This window comes from Xenopus tropicalis, chromosome 8 (genome assembly GCF_000004195.4).
Source record: "Xenopus tropicalis strain Nigerian chromosome 8, UCB_Xtro_10.0, whole genome shotgun sequence".
Taxonomy (NCBI): Eukaryota; Metazoa; Chordata; class Amphibia; order Anura; family Pipidae; genus Xenopus; species Xenopus tropicalis.
Window position 1 is genome coordinate 46,939,261 of NC_030684.2, and position 15,388 is coordinate 46,954,648.

Here is a 15,388-nt window from a genome sequence, read left to right on the forward strand (position 1 = left end):
TTTTTTTGCAATAATTTCCTTTTTCTTTGCAATAATAAAACAGTAGCCTGTACTTAATCCTACCTAAGCTGCATGAATCCACATTAGGAGTAAAACTATCCTTTTGGGTTTGTTTAATGTTTAAATGATTTTTAGAAGTCTTAAGGTATGGAGATGTACATTTCTCAAAGGCCTCCTAAGTGGAAAACCCCAGATCCCAAGCATTCTGAATAATAGATCCTATACCTTCGGGCTGGAATATCCGGATCTAAAACCTCATGAGAGTTGTGTGGTTTCCTTATTGGAATAGCTCGGCTTCCTGCAGTTCGGGGTTTTTTTTCTGAATGGATTTTTCCAAAAATTAAAAAGCTCAGCAGTTTTTAGGTGCCAAGCTTTAATTTCTTTTATTAAACCATGCAAAAGGGTTTGGGCAAATACAAGTAAGCTTTATACTGATGACAGGATCTATTTAACATTTCATAGGGAAACTCTTTTTAAGGTTTTTCTTAGCTCACCCTAGCTCACCAAGTAGTTCACAGAATACTTCTATTTATATATATATATATATATATATATATATATATATACATCAGCAAAATTTGCAAAACAGTTGAAAAATCTTCAAAACGCGTTTGTCTTTTTTTGTTGTGCGCATCTTTTTTCCGCGACTGCACCCAATTTGATGCAACCACTTTTTTTTGACACGCGACACATTTTTCCACGGCAAATTTTCGTTCAAGTTTCAGGAAACAATTCACCAATGGCGAAATGCGGAAATTTGCTGCAAATTCATGCCTGCTGAAATAATTAGCTCAACACTAGTCAAAGACAGGAAAAGTTGGGACCTGCAAGGGACAAACAGGTCAGGTACAGGATAATGTGGATCAGGGCATACTGCTTATCTGGCGCTGACTGGGTCTCAGTGCAAAACCTTAATTATAATACTATATAATTACTACAATATTACTATAATTATATCAGCCAACAGCAGGCAGAGTGCTCAGTCCCACCTGTAACTTATTCTAGCACAGAGATATACTTGGCATCCTTTCCTCCACACCCCAAGCCCTCTGACACTAAGGTCTTTATCATGAAAGTCAGAAATGATAATTCACTTAACCAGGGCAGTAAGACGATTATCCATGGCTTAAGGCTGTATTTGAACTAGTGAACTTTTAATTGACAGGTATTTACCCTAAGGATAGCACCTTAGCTTTCTTTTGGAAGATTGATTTTTGCACTGAGATAAACTGAGATCCTTAAATTCACATTGGTATCTCATGTGAATGGCAAGTTTTACCCACCGATTGGGTATATAATGTAAGAATATACTAGTAATAACCTGCCTTTTGAGCCCTGAAGGATGCAGGGAATTTTATCACTTTAAAAAAGCTAAAAGAAATAGGCTGAGTATCTCTGCCCTGTCACCATTATTATACTTGCAGACATGCACTGGCCGTTGCCGCTTTTAGCTATAATAGTCTGGAAGAGTTAATAGTTTAGGCATGAGAGTGGAATGAAGTCTGACGTAACCCAAACAAGCAATGTTTATTAATGCATTCCACTGCCATACCATCTTCTGTTCGCAGAGAGGAATGGCGGATGAGGCCAGATTTCTCACTTTTCCTACATTTTTAGCGTCCAACTATTTGGAACGTGCTCCAAAAAATCCTGGGGTCAAAATCAAGAGATTCATTCCACCTAGTATGCAATCCCAGATTTGGTCTCTTTTCAGCCCAAGGTCACTCTAGGGTCTGGGAAGAGGCGCACTCTGGATGTTTGGTCATTTGCCTGAGAAAGTGGCTCTGCATTTTATAGCCCCTGGTCTTTTTTTACTCAGTCCAAAAACAACTAGAATGTCTGCCTTACTAAATCATTCTATAGTAAAAAACATTCTTTCAATACTTTACTATTTTGGGTAAAGATGAAAATGAGAAAAGGAATGTCTGCTTATGGAAATTAATTTTGAAATGACCCAGAATCCTTCCTTGAGCTGAAGGGAATTGTTATGGAATCTATAGCCATTTATTTTACTATATGGTGCCATTTATAATTCTTAAATTATCTTTAAACAATGTTGCTAAATGATCTTCCATAGATGAGCAAATGTGGAAAACAGCCCCTGAAACAAACGTAGTATGGCTATTGTGCTTACACTCTCAATATAGGGCATATTCTCGAAAAATATTGAACATTAGATGCATGTTGGCCTGTATGTGACATTCTCTGGCTTTCACTGCAACCTGTACATTCTGCATTCATTTGTAGCAATAAAGCTAAATACTAGATGATGCAAAGCACAAAGTGATCTCTTAAGACGCCAGCATTAAATAATGCCTTTATACCTATGTCATGCTAGTAATTATATAAAGAGTAACAAAGGTACAATGAGTCCCTGTTCCATATATAGAGAGGAAGAATTTTGGCACTGCCATATGGGTCACAGTGTGCACCTTTATAATAAATAATGCCTTGGCAACATTGGATATGCTGAATTTCCCTTAGTCAGCATTTACACAAATATAGCAGTTTTGTGGACACATTTCTCATTTTTTTTTATTTTTAAAAATTTGACTAAACTCGTTTCCAGGAACGTCTTACATTTACTAAAAAGTCTGAACTGAAAAAGTCAGCGCAAGAAAAGTCGCAAACATCCCAAATCTTTCGACTTGTCACATGAAAGTCTTTACTTTTTCAAATTGTTGCTCAAAAAACCAGCATTAAAAATCCGAAACATTTTAGCTCTAAAAATCAGAATCACAAAAAAAAAATCTGATAGCCCCCTTAGTATCGTATAGAATGGCCAGTTCTTATCAACTTTTCAGTTGGTCTTCATTTTTTTTTTTAGCATTTTGTAATTATGTGCTTTGCTCTTTTTGCAGCTTTCTAAAGGGAATCAATGATAGTAAGTTAGATTGCCGGCAGCCAAAAAACTATTGCTCTTTGAGGCTATAATTTTATTGTTAATATTACTTTGTATTCTATTCAATCCCACTCCTGTTTATATACTAGTTCCTCAGTCTAACCATGGTCTGGTTGCTAGGGTAAAATTGTGCAAATTGTTTCAGAATATCACTCTCTACAATATAATAAACATTAATTTAAAAGTGGATGTCCTATTTAAATAAAGAGTGCATGTAGGTGTGAGAACTCAGTGCATCATCCATCCAGTTCCGCTGTTACAGAAGGGCAATGAGAGACATCATTCCACAATGGTAACTGACCCTACATTTCAAGGACTATAAACACCAAAAGGTCCAATGGCTTTATATAATTTTCTAAATTATATATGTTTTAGCTGTAACTACCTATGAAATATTTTTAGTAGAAACAGCCTTATTATGTATAAACAGATTTTCATCCTATCTATTTGAATAGACTTTGACTCCTGTTTAGCAGCAATTAAGTAGTAAAACCACTGTATCTGTTATTGGGCAAATGTGGGTCATACAAGTGATTCACCAGTTTGTATCCAAGCCCTCAACACAATGAGAGAGATGATACACTTCCTGCATGGGGTTCTCTTCATTGAAATATGTTGTTTGCTTAATTACTTCAAGTAGTGTGTTAATCGGAACCCTCCCTCCCTTGATAACCATCAGCTGGCTTCATATGCAATTACCAGAAATGCTTCTTATTCCTGACTTGCCAGAAAATTGCTCCCAAAGCTCCTGCTTCCTATTCACATTACCATTTATGGTTTTTAACCTTGATTATGATATATTATTGCAGGCTTTCCTCCCTGTAAACCTTTGTTCCATTATGTGGCTTAAATTAAGAATGGGAGCTCTGTGTCGGGGGTCTCAGTATTTGTATAGGGGTAGGGCTTTGGAGCAAATCAGACCCACTTGGCCCTGAGTACTAAATATTTGTTGAAAAATGAGTGTTAAATGCTCTCTTTGCCTGCCTTTGACAATATTCTCATCTGACATTGTTAACTAAGACATAGTCAGTTTAAAGGCAAATTTCCTTTTTAAAATTTCCCTTTGGATTGGTCCAGTGGGAATCAATTAATCAATTAATCAACCAATCAATTACAGAACTCTCCTGATATTCACTCAGTTTGGGGCACCAACAAGGTGAAATGATAGAAGTTGCATATAAGCTGCAGTGTTAGTTAGCTGTTCCATATAAACAATGGCGATTCACATAAATTACACATATTCTGAGTTTTATTTCTTTTCTTGGAAGACATATCTATATATTGTTGTTATTAATGGATTAAAGATTGATTAAGACCCACCTCTCTTCATCTCTGTTTCCTGTGTGAGCCTCTGTGTATGGTCTGTAGGGGAGACACCTGCTCTTGGTATGCAGAATGGGGATGAAGATCTAACATAGGAATGCTCTGAGGTCATATACATTGGGGTAGCCACTGTTAACCTCCAATGCTAAAATGTCAGCCTACTCTCAATAAAAAGATGATCTATATCAGTGGGGAGCTATCTTTGAGATAGAGTTATTATCCTCCAGTCATAGGTTGAACTGTTAATAAATTGTTCCATATGGAAGTGTGCTTCAGTATTTCTCTGCAAGTTATTATTCTACAAAGTTACCCACAAAAAAGTCATTTTGGACCGCTTTCATTAATGGCAGATTTTCAGAGGCCAAAGTCTTTGGTTCAATTAGCAGTTAACTAATATAAACATAATCAAAGATGAGAGCTGGGAAATCCAATTACTTCATTCTGAAATGTATCCATACATAATAAAGCAGGCTATATCTGCTATGAATCTCTGTCGCATTGGTTAAGCCACATTCCTATAATTAGGGTGAGATTATTGAAGATAACCTAAATTCCTTTTCTGGTAACATCTAAATCTATAGATCCCAAAGTATGTCTCATGTGCAGTATGTATAAGCTAAATAAACATACCAAAATAGCAAATTTTAGCTGACCATGGGTTGAAGTTTATTGCTTTAGTGCTATGATTAAGTACTAAAAAAGAGTGTTTTCTATATTCTTTACATGCTAGAACAGCATTTTATCTTTGTATGAATCTAATGTAACCAATGTTCACATGCTGCATGATAACGCTCTCTCTCTTTCTTTTCCAGTTAAGCCAAAGATTTATGAAAAGGAGACAGACTTTAACATACCCAAACCTCTTCTCTTGGGTGAACCCCATAACTTCAGATGTACAGTTTATGGACATCCCCTTCCACAAATTCGCTGGGAGTTTCAGCCATGCCATAGTTCAAATACACTGTAAGTGACACTTACCTTCTCATATTTTATGGGCTGGGACTTGAGTTATTAGTAGAATGGATGTGTGAAAAATATGCTGTTAAATGCAAAGTAAAAACCAGATAGAATCCAATGATTATGTAAAGAGCTATTTTAAAAATATTTGCACATGACTATGATATGACTAGGCATGATGCTTTGTTATGATGACTTCTAATGAAATGGCATGACCATCTCTACTGAGCAGGGCCATTGCCAGGGCAATGTATACAGCCAGTTATTGTACAGCATCATGGAATATGTTGGCACTTTATGTAGTAATAATAATAATGGGATCTAAAAAAGTAGAAAAGTTTTCTAGTGTTTGAGGTTAGTGGTTTTTGACTATAAACCCTATGCTTGTTAAAAAAAGCAGGCCTGTCATATTCATCATTAAATGTAGAGCATGCTCTTCCTTTATAGTGAATCTGTGACAGCTCAATAGCAAATATAAGTGATTTTAAAATTCTCCCGTTGGGCTGGAATTTTCTTCCTACAATCTACAAATTTTTGTAATAACCATGTTTCGGACATCTAACTCCCAAGGGAGACTGTTTGTCTCCTCTACGCTTGTCTGTTATTATTTCCCGAAATAAAAAAGCAATAAAGCCAAAATAAGCACCGAGACATTGTTATGAATTATATTATGCACCCCTCAGGCTCTTCTTAGACAGATGAATCACATCTATTTGCTAGCAGGTGCTTCTAATAACTGCATGGTATTTAGACTTCTTAGAGAATTTAGACTTCAGCGGTGATTCCTTTTTTATAACCCATTAACCTATAATAAATCATCATAAGCATAATAAACACCCAGCAACGTCTATACACAAATAATGACTGTAAGTGCTCAACTTTCACTTTTGCTTAAGTATCTTGCCACTGACAGCAAATCAAACGAATTAATAATATGTCATGTGAATCTGTGCCGTCGCTGTAATATGCAAACCCCCCAAGCGAGGGGGATTTATGGCAACACTCAGTTGCTGATGCAATCCTTACTGCAGTGTCTTTGCTCTGTCTTTAGACTTTGGTAAATGGCATTAACATGTATTTAGGGTGGTCCCTGTTGTTTTTCTAGGACTGTCCTAAATTAAAAGTCACAGGAGGGGATAAGACATACTATAAAGCAGACAAATGGCCTGGATTACTATGGGATTGGTGTGGTCAAAAATGTAATTTTTAGGCAAACGGGTCGTGCCATGACGGGAGTGGGGCTATGACGCGACAATCGGCGATTGGGCAACCGTTGCATCAATCTTCGAGTATCCAATTTGGAAAACCTAGCAGGTAGTTTTGCCCAGGACAGCCCTACCGAAGTTAAGCTATTATAATTACTTTGGGGTGCCCCCTGCAGTGATTTTATCTTTCCATCTACTTCAATGGAATTCAAACAAAAAGTAAACACATACACATATATATGTATGTATGTAAAAATATATTTAAATAGTTAAACACGACCCATTTTCTGAAGGTAGGTCCAGTATTGCTTTTCCTCTGTTATCCCTGAAATGTTTGGATGCTTCAAATCAATATACGGTCCCTTGCTAATTGCACGCTTGGCTTGAAACTTATTTATTTGAATAGCGTGAGTGTAAACAGACAGTTCTTGGTCAATAATGTGATTATACACGAAACAAACACTCCAACAGAATTAAAGTTTATTGCATGCTCAGCAAACAATGTCTGATGTTTCGAGACCTCCCGTCTCCTTGTAATGTACTTGAGAAAAAGATAAGAAACAATGTTTGCTGGCTAATTCTCAAAGACAGAGTGCTGCATAGTTAGAAACAGCAGACAGATATATATATATATATATATAGAGAGAGAGAGAGAGAGACGCTGGGAGAGTTAAAGAAATGAAAATGGAATATGGAACATTAAGCAAAAAAAAAAAAATCTGTCTGTAACAAGAAATGACCATAAGCACACACAGGACAAAATGTTAACCCAAACCTGCCCACTCCCAGCCCATGCCCAACTTGACCCAGCAAAGCACCTGTATTTATAGACCTGCACCTGACCTGTCCATCTTTAACGTCATAAAGGGAACAGGGTGGGCAGGTGCAGGTCTCCCCTGGTAACTGGCCGCTTACTGACACACATGAATGGAGCAGCAGCCAGGGGTGCTGCTGCTGTGAGGTGAGTTGAGAAATTTGCCTCAAACGACAGTGCCCAGAAAATTAACAGGAGTGTAAAAAAGTTGCTCTTGGTAACTTTAAGAGTCTAAATTCATATTTTTACAATTTAATTTTGCTCTTGTGGCTAGTGGCAAGAGCAGGATTATGCTCTCTGCATTTGCAATGCTCCCTCAACCTGCTCCTACACAGAAAACTGTTGGGGCAGCGTCCACTAGGCGGCCTCAGGCAGGGTTGACAGCTCTGGAAAGGTGGCGCAAAGGCACAAACAGGCAATAATAGCAGTGAGCAGCAAAGAAAACACATTATAAGTAATAGACAAGTGTTGGGCAAGAATTTAATGCATTTTTAAACCATGAAAGAATTCTCAAATCTAATAATAGAAAAAGTACAATTTTAATTACCAAGAGCATGTTTAAATAGATGATTACTTCCAGTAAGAAGTTTTACTGTGTACCCAGTCATCTTTCTGCTTCAAATAGGTCACTAAACACTTTCACACATTTGCAAAATTCATATTAAATAAGTACAAAGGAAAACATATTTGCCTCACCCTGCACAGATTTTGTTTTTGAATTTCCCATAAAGTTTCATAATTCTGTTCAAATATGGAGTTACACCTTCCGCTTTTTAGTGGAAGACCCGGGGTACTCTACATAGTATATATAATATGCTAAGCTTACTAATAGTCTAGTAACCCACAACAAAACATATGTCATTTAAAAACAAATATCTGGTTGCCATAGGTTACTAGACCTCATGAGCCCCTGGAATATTGATGCAAGCAGCGACTCGGCTAGGCCAAAGGTTAGGGGCACTCCTTTTGCCAAATCATAACAGAGCACCCTCTAATTAAACATGAATGAGATTAGTGGAATTAATGAAAGGGCAAAGTAAAGTTTATTTCCTTTTAAGAGAACTGCTGCATGTGCGGAATAAGGCCCAGGGTTGTGCTGGTGAGTTCGGCTCCTTATCTCTTGCTCACAGAAGCTGGAGAGGGATTCCTGTGGGGGCACGATGCAAGGCTTTATTTCCTGGTCTTGTCTGGTTTCCTCTCCTTCTTTCTGCCTCTCCTCAAGCCTACAAAGAGATCCTGATTGTTCCCATTGTTCTCCTTCAGTGGAACTTTGCTTCCGCCCAAATCCCTGACTTGCACTTATGCTCCTGACTTGCAGACCAACATTTGCTCTTTTTCCGAAGGTATACCTCTGAACTATATAGCTATTCACCCTTAACATCACTAACAATTACTAACTCAGTGTAATCAAAACAATGGACTCATAATCAGTTATAATCAGGAAAATGCCATCAGGACTAGACTTAAAATATGACAAAGACATTAAAAAGGGCATGTTTTGTCTTGAAAGTTTATATAATATAGAACAGCTCATTGTACCAAGTGGATCATTTTCTTTATTAAAAAAGCAGATGTCTGATTGTTGAAGATATGGGCATTATTAGTTCTGTGATATCACAATACTTCCATTCTCCTGAGCACTGGGTCAAGTAAAGGCAGTTTATGCCAATTTTTAAAACAAACTTTGAGATCTTTGTATATACAATGACAAAACCGGGGAAAAAAAAGCCAGATCGGTTGTAGAGCGTACAACACCCAGTGATAGCAGCATTTTCAAGCACCTTGGGCTGGATCTCCACGTGGGTTTTTTCGTGGGTTTCCACGAAAAGTGAACATTTGCTTATTTTGTGCTTTCTGAAATAAATGTGCTGTTTGTAAGAGATCTTCAAAATAGTAAAGTACAGGTATGGGATCTATTATCCAGAATGGTCAGGACCTGGTTTTCCACATAAGGGATCTTAAAACGTTACAATCAGCTGCAATTGTGTTGGGCACAGCACTTTGTACCCTGCACTTGTGGACATAAAGAAGCCATAGTATGGTTAAGTCACTTTATCATTTCATAAATATGTTTTAGCATTGTGATGATTTTCTGAATTGACAGGTTAAATATAATTTGCACATTCATTTGCGCTGTTTGCATCAATTGGTGACCATCTTCTATGATAATATCATAGTGGGCAGCTAATTGTATATAAAGTACAACAATATAGTATTTAGACATGAGGACAGATATTGGACCCTTTATGGAATACGCTCTGAAATATATCTAACCCTAAAGATAAAATCAATCATATGAATGAAAGTCTACTTTATCACTTTCATTTTGACTAGGCACTAGGATACTCACTGGTGGGAGTAGAGTACATTTCTAAAGGAATAAATGCTTTACATGGCTTTTTCTGCTGAGTAATACTTGGGATATAATCAGTTTAAATCCGAGCTAGAACTCTACATGTCTTAGTTATAAATTAACCAACCAAGGAGTCTTTGGATAAGGTAACCTTATCAGAGCAATCATGGGTCTTCCCACTAATATGGTTAAGCACAAATATGTAAGTAAATAAAACTTACTGTGCAGAATAACCTCTGGCAATATTACTTGTATTAACAGAAATAATAATCACTGATAAAGCATCTGTGAAATATTGATTTATTTGGTAGATATTTCAGTTTGCCTTAGCAGAGCAGCTCATTGCTTCAAGAATTCCCTAATATTGTCTTCACACTGCCTCTGCTCTATACAAATCTGTTGTATATGACAAGAAATAAATATACATTTATGAACATATCTATAACACTGGTTTGTGTCATCTGTTTAGGTGTGAAGTAGATGATGCGATTCCAAGGATTCCCGTGATACCGGAACGCTCACACACAAATGAGTCTATTTCAGACGCAAGACCAGTGATAGAGGAAAGCATTATGGAGCAGACAAAAAATAAGGTAGGTGATCCTATGAAATGGAATTTATTATGTATTTAAATATCAAAAGAAGTGCAAAGTCCATAAAAAATGCAACGATCACTAGAATATACTTTGGTTTCCTGAGCAGCCAATGACATATAATGGTAGCCTGGTGCCCAAGGACAGTTTCCAGTGTATTTGTATATACAAGAAATCCCAGCACTCTCAGCTGCAAGAGGCCAACAGGAGTAATATGGTGTAGTATTTGATAATTGGTGACACACCCAGGGTGTCTAGGTAAAAAGCAAAGTGTAGGATATATATCCCAATCCCCTGCATTTACAAAGAAGATAGTTCCATATCCCAAAGAAATCTCAACAAATTCCAAACACTAATCAGGGTGGCTACTCATAGACCCCTCGTGATTCACAGCATATAAATTTCTCCAAAATACCAGGCATCTCATTTTTACAAATGAAGGGGAATTGCCCAAATAGTTTATTGGGTTTTATTTATATCTCAATAAAAAATGTTACCAGACTCAGTACTCAATAAGAAATCACTCAACGTCCATAGTCTAGGATTCTGGGGGTACAGATGGATACAAATGCAGTTTTCCATTGTCTAGTTTCCAGTGTATAGAGAAGATGCTTGAACCCAGTGATTTGTTCCAGAGGATCTGAACTCGTGCATGTCTACTTTAGATTTTACTATATCTTGATAATTTAAGAGAAAAACCATGAAACACAACTGCAATCACTCAGAATTTGGAGTTGCACATTCATTCAAAGGCAGAAAAGATCTGGTTAAAGGTGTCTCTGGCTTGCATAAATGCATTTCAGTCGGAGAGACACATTAAAAAAGGTTATCCTTGAGTCAGTGGGAATATACATGCCCACTGAAATCTGTGTATATGGGAGTGCATTACTGTCATTTGGTGACATGATATTGTCCAGATGTTAGCGTTACTCAATATCATCTTATGGAGTTTGCAGTAACGCCTCCTGTTGTGAGGAGCTTACTATTTACTGGCAACAAGGCAAACTATTAACACTATTAGCAAGAGCAAACTCAAAGTGAAAGCTATAATTGTTCTGATGACTCAAAGGAAATGTATTAGCTATAATTGACTGTTTGTATGCTGTACAGGGAAATAATAAAGCCAGTGTGCGTCATTCAAATGTATGCATTGCAAAACATTGTGCAGGCCTTCTCTACCATTTGAGCAGATTTTGTACAGTAGGAATATGTAATTTGTATAATTAATGATGTGGCTTTAAATATGTGTTATGATATAAAAGTATCATGGGGGTATGTTATATTTTAGCACCCCCGGGAAATAGTTTTTTCTTGTCCTATTATAATATCATTTACTCATATAGCTCTACACAATTCCACAGTTCTTTACAGAGATTGTTCATCATTTCCATCAGTCCCTGTCCCAGATGAGCAGACAATCTAAGACCCTACCATGTTGACACAAACACTAGGATCAGTGTCATCAGGAGCCAGTCAATCTACTGTACATGTATGTTTTTGGAGCATGGGAGTGATATTATACACACACATACACCCAGACATAAAAAGCTGTATAGTAAAAGTCATTTTCAAATTAAACATGAAACCCAAATCTCCTTTTTTATTAACCCATCCATACCCATTACAAAGGCATTTAAAAATCCCAGCTGTCAATTATATATAAGAAAGAAAACACCACCCCGCGCTTGTGACTTAGAACAAAAACAGTTTACTTACTGAGCTGCCAGATACCACAAAGTATTGGGAAAATAAACAATATGTTCATCTCAAAGTCTACAATTCAAGAATTTAGTAGTAACAGCGCTCTTAAATATAAAACACTTCCAGGGGGTTCGAAAAGTTTTTCCTCTTTTATTAAATAGTTTATTACAATAAAAACTGCACGTCTTATATAGACTCACTTAATTTTATATACAAATTCAGCAGTGCATAAAATACATTCTGCTACAGAATATAGAATAACATACAAATTCAGCAATATACAGAGGGCATTTATCTACAAAATAAAGAATAACATCGTCCAAGGTTTACACGTAATCTTTATAAAAAATGTGCCAGTATATCCAATGGTTTGAAAGAAACCTCCATATACTAAAAATTATATAATATAGATATAAGCCCCAAACAGTTAAAAACACTTTAAAAGGTTAAATACCAAAACCTTGCCAGGTATTCCTAACATTACATCCCTTTAACCAGACTTCAATATAGTAATATATTCACTGAGAGATCATCTACGCAATTTGATAATTTGAGTAATAACGCGTTTCACGTTTCACACATGCGTGCTTTTTTCAAGAGATCAGTGAAAGTGATCAATCATATATTGCCTTCCTAAGTGGGGAAAACAATTATTTTTACGTTCCATTCAGCAATCACTTTCCCCTTCCCTCCCTACCATCTAATTGTGTAGCTAGTGCATGGGTTTTTACATCAGATTCATATTCTGGCACATAAACAAGATTTTGGGGTGACAGAAAGCTTGCCTTAATAACAATGCCCACAATATGGCGACTGCCATGTGATTGCTGTGATTCCAAGACTGAGGGAAATAAGATTTATATTATTTATATAGTGTAAGTGAAGCTTTTTGTGCTTGACAAACACAATAGAAAAAAAATTGGGAATTTTTTCCTAGGGTCAAATATAAGGATATTATAAGACAAATAGGAGTCCAATGACCATAGATGAGGCTACAGCTCAAGTACTTTTTCCAGGACATGGAATTCCAATCTCTTATTAGGATACACAAGTTGAATGAGCCACAGGATACTAGTGACATTACTAAGGAGAACCATTTAAAGCTGATGACATGACTAAGCACTGTTTATAAAGATATATTTTACAGGTTTTGCATAGCTTTTGTGTATTGTAAACACAGCCACAAAAATAATGGTTCATATATTAATTCAGCACTGGCACAAGTGCCTCCCCATATCTTTGTAGGTGTTTATTCCAGCCCCCATAGAGGTACCATAACTTGGGCAAAAATAGAAGATGCAGTGGCTTCCTCTGCCTGATATGGAATAACATGTATTAGTATACAAAAGTCTAATTTTATTTTAGCCACATTTGTGTAAATACCCTTTAGCTGGATCTGTTCCCAATCATAAACCCATACAGACTCTTTTACCTGAGTGAAATGTTTTTTTTTCTATGTGGCCCAGTCTGTACTTTTATTTGATGTTACTCCGACACATAGATCTCCCACTCTTACATGTTTTTCACCCCTGTTCTCTGATATAAAAAGCATTCCAGACATTTCATACCTAGTGCTTTTGAAACATCTCTGAGGGCACCTATTTATCAGCACAGGCAGAACAAGGCAAATAAGAAAGACTTATGAGATATCACTCCTTTGGTCATCTTAGGAGCTGTAAAATATTAGCAAGTGTCAAGCAGCCCTGCTTTCCACCCATAGAGAAGTGTGCTCTCGGGAGAAGCAAGCTGTACCTCCTCTGTACATGTGTTTTGGGTTTAAGTGCAACATGTGGTACACACTGCACATAATCACGTAATTCTCCTCAGTCATACTGTTTGACTATTAAAGGGGTACATCACCATCACCAAAAAAAAATATTGTTTTCAAAAAGTACGATGCCAATGTTGTCTTTTTCTTTTATTTTATGTTTTAAAAATCAATTAATCCACCTCCAATAAATAAGGTGTGTGTGTGACATATGGTTAATATATATATATATATATATATATATTTATATGACAAATATATGTTTAGACTTTTATATTAGCACTTAATGAGATTGGTTATTGTTGTTTATTTTATGGTGAGGGCATGCTCATTGAACCTCATTGAGGTTCCTCGATTATGTTGTCGATCTTTTCCAAGTTGTTGCCTCCAGCCTTCCTGCATTGCTCACCATCTCTGGCCTTGAATGCATTTTAATGAACTTTCCCCAGAGGAACATATAAAACATGGTCAAGTTTAACACAAAACAATGATGGTGTTTAATGTAAGTGCTGTGCATTGAACCAGCGTATATAGAGTAAACATCTCCACTTACATCTGAGAAACATCTGGGTAAAGTCTATGAGGTTTATAGGCAGCTGCATCTCTTTGGCTTCTTTTGGATATGGAATGCAGGCAGTATTAGAAATATGTGCCACCTAGGGGGCTAGTATCATAAGATGAGAGTTTGTGCCAAATGCCAATTGGTTAATGATAAAACACACCAATCAAAAAGGCTCCTTCAGTTAACTGAAGGCAATACAGCAAAGGCTCATGGGATGACACCTGCCAGTTAAAGCTGCAAAACCAATAATATTCTTCTAGGGTTCTATGTTGCTCATGCTAAGGATACAGAATCTGAAAAAGGCATCAGCTGAATAAATAGTGCCTTCAGTTGTAAGGTTCATTAAAGACTAATGTGCTCAAGGCAGGGTTTATTAATCTATGATCCTGAATTCGGCGACATTTTCACCTACAGTATAAAGTAGTAAAATGAACTAGGTGCATAACTGGGTCTAAAGCAATATTTGGGTCACATATCCAGATGCCTAACCTAATTTGGATCCACAAGAATAAGGTTAAGAAACACTGCTTAAGGGTTCGCATTTGGTTTGACTGAATGCTAAAGATTCCAAATCCAAATGTGGCAGAATCCAAATCTAGCAAAAAGTGCTAGGCATTTCGTGCTTCCTTATTCACTACCCATTGTCATACATTCATATAGTACTTGGGTTTCCTATGTGTTGCATGCACTCAAATTCCAAAAATATACAGGCAAGACAACTACCCCCTTATAACCCTGACCCTAGTGTGTGCTGTATTGGGTGCTTGGCTTCATGGGATCCATCATAAAAATTTATATTCAGAGCTCCCTATATCATACAAAATATACTATATCATACTGGCATGACAAAAGTATGGATAGGAACATTTCTACAGTGGGGCCTGTGCCCACCAGGAGGTCCCATGGTAGCCTAGAAGTTCAGTCCAACCTTGCGTGTGTTTGTTGCTTAACTGTGATAAAGACCTTAGATTGTAAGCTTCATTGTGGCAGGGACTAAAGTGAATGATACTACAAGGGCCACTACTGTTGCCTAAATTGAAGCTTTTAAACCAGGGGTGTCGAACTCAATCAGAGAAGGGGCCAAAATCTAAAATCCAGCCTAAATCGCGGGCCGAATGGTTTACTGAACAGTCATAGACAGCCATAGACAGTAGCCCCCACACACAGTGCCCCCAATTGCCTCATACACAGTACCCCTCCATAGACAGTA

General features: G+C 37.0%; 1 protein-coding gene across 2 annotated transcripts in view; it reads left to right on the forward strand.

Moving 5' to 3' along the window:
- kdrl (kinase insert domain receptor like) overlaps positions 1-15,388 on the forward strand; it is a 136,896-nt gene that overhangs the window by 73,083 nt on the left and 48,425 nt on the right. For both annotated transcript variants that reach the window (XM_018096816.2, XM_031890779.1), the window contains exons 10-11: positions 5,038-5,188; positions 10,024-10,147. In XM_018096816.2, coding sequence (XP_017952305.2) covers positions 5,038-5,188; positions 10,024-10,147 — 275 coding nt within the window. The remainder of the gene's footprint in view (positions 1-5,037; positions 5,189-10,023; positions 10,148-15,388) is intronic.